General features: G+C 42.3%; 2 protein-coding genes across 2 annotated transcripts; both read left to right on the top strand.

Moving 5' to 3' along the window:
• The first annotated feature begins 486 nt into the window (after positions 1-486).
• On the top strand, positions 487-1,389 carry LOC129720057 (uncharacterized). The gene has a single exon (XM_055671469.1). It carries the CDS (start codon positions 487-489, stop codon positions 1,387-1,389), a length of 903 nt encoding a protein of 300 aa, XP_055527444.1.
• Positions 1,390-2,126: 737 nt separating this feature from the next.
• On the top strand, positions 2,127-2,852 carry LOC129720056 (uncharacterized protein K02A2.6-like). The gene has a single exon (XM_055671468.1). The coding sequence runs from the start codon at positions 2,127-2,129 to the stop codon at positions 2,850-2,852; it is 726 nt and encodes a 241-aa protein (XP_055527443.1).
• Positions 2,853-3,144: the final 292 nt, after the last annotated feature.

Here is a 3,144-nt window from a genome sequence, read left to right as displayed (position 1 = left end):
GGTGAATGCAAGATGTTTGTTTATATGAAACAAAATGAATGATTGTGATTAATTTCACTTAATAACCTGTGGCCTGGAAGAGGTTGTGATTGAATTCACTGGTAGATGCAAGAAGAGAGAGATTATGCATGTTTGTGATAAAATTCAGTTATTGAACCATAATTACAATTTTAATATGTGATTGAAATCATTTGAAGGAAAGATAAGGCTAAGTTTTTCTCAATAAGAGGCATCATGAGCATGGTTCATCGATTGTATTCTCAGTTGCGTTCATGAATTCAATGTGGTTACATTGGAAGTTTTTTTTTCTTAACAGGAAAATGGATCCTCCCATGGAAGAATTTGTGCAAGTTCAGTCAGTTTTCAACCCAGCGTCCTACAACCTACCTCAATTTAAATTTGCCCACCTACATCCGGTGGTTTGAAAACGTTATGACCGCCTCAAACATAGAAGATGGAAGGAGTCACAAAGCTCAAATGCTTGCAATGGGAGGTATAGAGCTTCAAGATGTGTTTTATGGTATCCCCGGAGCTGATGAGGTCGATGCTGATGAACCAAATGCGAATCCGTACGAACAGGCAAAACAGAAGCTGGAAGAACATTTTTCTCCCAAGCAACATGAGAGCTTTGAAAGGTTTCAGTTTTGGTCCATGTCTCCGGCTGATGATGAGCCAATTGAGAAATTTCTGTTGAGAGTGCAGCAGAAAGCAGAAAAATGTTTTTTTGGTAAAACTGAGCAACAATGCCGACAGATAGCGATTATGGACAAGGTTATCCAAAATTCATCTGAAGAGCTCAAACGGAAACTACTTGAAAAGGAAAACCTCACACTAGACGCCGCGACGAAGATCATCAATGCATATCAGTCAATCAAGCAGCAGGCATCTTTGATGAAATCGGTATCAACTCAGAAAGAAGAAATCAATCGTGTTTTTATCAATAAGCAAAGGATTCCGTACTACCAAGACTCCGGAAAACCGGCATATAGAGAAAGGTGTTCCCGCTGCGGTAGAATGAAGCATGATGAAAATGAAAAATGCCCTGCCATGAATAAACCTTGCCATCTTTGTCGCAATATCGGACATTTCCAGACCATGTGCAAAGCAAATGCTGGAAGAACTGCAACTAAACGAAGACACTCTCCGTATCGATTCAATCGAGACTCTAGAAATTTTAAACGATCCAGAACGGTACGAAACATCGAAACTCGAAACAGTGACGGAGTTGAACAGGAAGAATTTTCAGTTTACAATATCGCTAATGAAGATGACGAGTTCATCAAGTGCCGTGTAGGAGGAGTTGAAATCGAAATGCTCATCGATTCGGGGTCAACGCACAATTTAATTGACGACACGACGTGGGATTTGTTGAAGTTAGGAGGAGCTTAGTTCTCTGCTCAAAGATTTGACGATTCAAAACGATTCCTTGCCTATGGTAGAGTACCATTGAAGCTCTTGACAGTATTCAATGCTGTTCTTGATGTTATGGATGGATCTGAAGTAATGTCAACAGAAACTACATTCTATGTGATCAAGGGTGGACAACAATCGTTGCTTGGTAAAGTTACTGCTCGCAATCTGGGACTTTTGCGGGTTGGGTTGCCGAGTACTTTTGGACAAACCGTCAATCATGTTAAAGAAACGAAGATGTTTCCCAAAATTAAGGATTTCCAGTTAGTTTTTACCTTTAGATCGATCCGTTGCGCCTGTCATTCAACCACTTCGTCGGTGTCCTATTCCCATACTTGGCCAGGTGAAGGCAAAACTTGATGATTTATTGGAAATGGGCATTATTGAGCGCGGAACTAGACCAACATCCTGGGTATCACCTTTAGTGCCAATTTTAAAAGACAACGGCGATCTGGGTTGTGTATCGATATGCGACGTGCAAACCAGGCTATTCAAAGATTGAACCATCCCCTGCCCGTTTTCGATGATTTGTTATCACGGTTCAGCGGAGCCAAGTATTTCACAACACTAGATATCAAACAGGCGTTCCATCAGGTCAAATTAGCCGAAGAAAGTCGAGACATCACTACGTTCATCACCAACTGGGGCCTCATTCGGTACACTAGACTGTTATTCGGTGTCAATTACGCTCGAGAGATCGATGTTGGTGGCCAAATATGGACCAAGATGCGGTAAAAGTCTGCGAGAAATGTGAAGGCTGTCGATTGGTACAGATTCCTAATGCTCCAGAGCCGATGCAACGCAGAACTCTGCCGGTTAAAGCGTGGGTGGATATCGCCATCGATTTCCTGGGTCCGTTACCTTCAGGAGAATACATTTTAGTAGTCATCGACTATTTTAGCCGGCATGTAGATTTGGAAATTATGACCACCATCACCGCCAAAGAAACGATCAAAAGGCTTGACAAAATCTTCAGACTCTGGGGTAATCCGCGTACAATAACTCTGGATAACGCGAAGCAGTTTGCAGCAACTGACCTCGAGGACTACTGTCGTACAAAAGGGATCTTTCTCAACCATACATCACCGTACTGGCCTCAAGCGAACGGTGAGGTAGAACGACAAAATCGTTCTTTACTAAAGCGATTGAGAATAGCTAACGCACTTTATGGTACCTGGCGAGCGGAAATGGACCAGTACTTGGAAATGTATAACAACACACATCACAGTACCACTGGCAAAGCGCCAAATGAACTTCTACAAAACGGCAAACTGCGCACAAAATTTCCAGAACTTGACGACCTGGCTACCGCTGTTCCTTCTGCTGACTTCGCCGATAGAGATAGATCACAAAAATCTTCAGGGAAGGAGAGGGAGGATACTAAGCGTCGAGCAAAACCCTGTGACATCGTGGTTGGAGATGTCGTATTTATTCGAAATTAACATCCCACAAACAAGCTCTCGACCATCTCCCTAAAGAAAAGTTTTTGGTTGCAGAGAGAAAAGGATCGAAAGTTCGCGTTGAATATTTGGAAACAGGCAAGTCATATTACAGAAATGTTTCGCATCTCAAGAAAACTGTTGACTCATCAGACGAGACCGAAGATTTTGGGATGCCAACCGTTGATCCCATTGAAGACGCTCCTCGGCGTTCTGAGAGATTACGTAAGTCAACCCGCTCTGCACATTGAAGAGTTATTTATCTTGATGAAAAATGTTGTAATTAAAATTAACG

This window comes from Wyeomyia smithii, chromosome 2 (assembly GCF_029784165.1).
Source record: "Wyeomyia smithii strain HCP4-BCI-WySm-NY-G18 chromosome 2, ASM2978416v1, whole genome shotgun sequence".
Classification (NCBI taxonomy): domain Eukaryota; kingdom Metazoa; phylum Arthropoda; class Insecta; order Diptera; family Culicidae; genus Wyeomyia; species Wyeomyia smithii.
The sequence above is the reverse complement of the archived record's forward strand: the minus strand, read 5'-3'. Positions and strand labels throughout refer to the sequence as shown.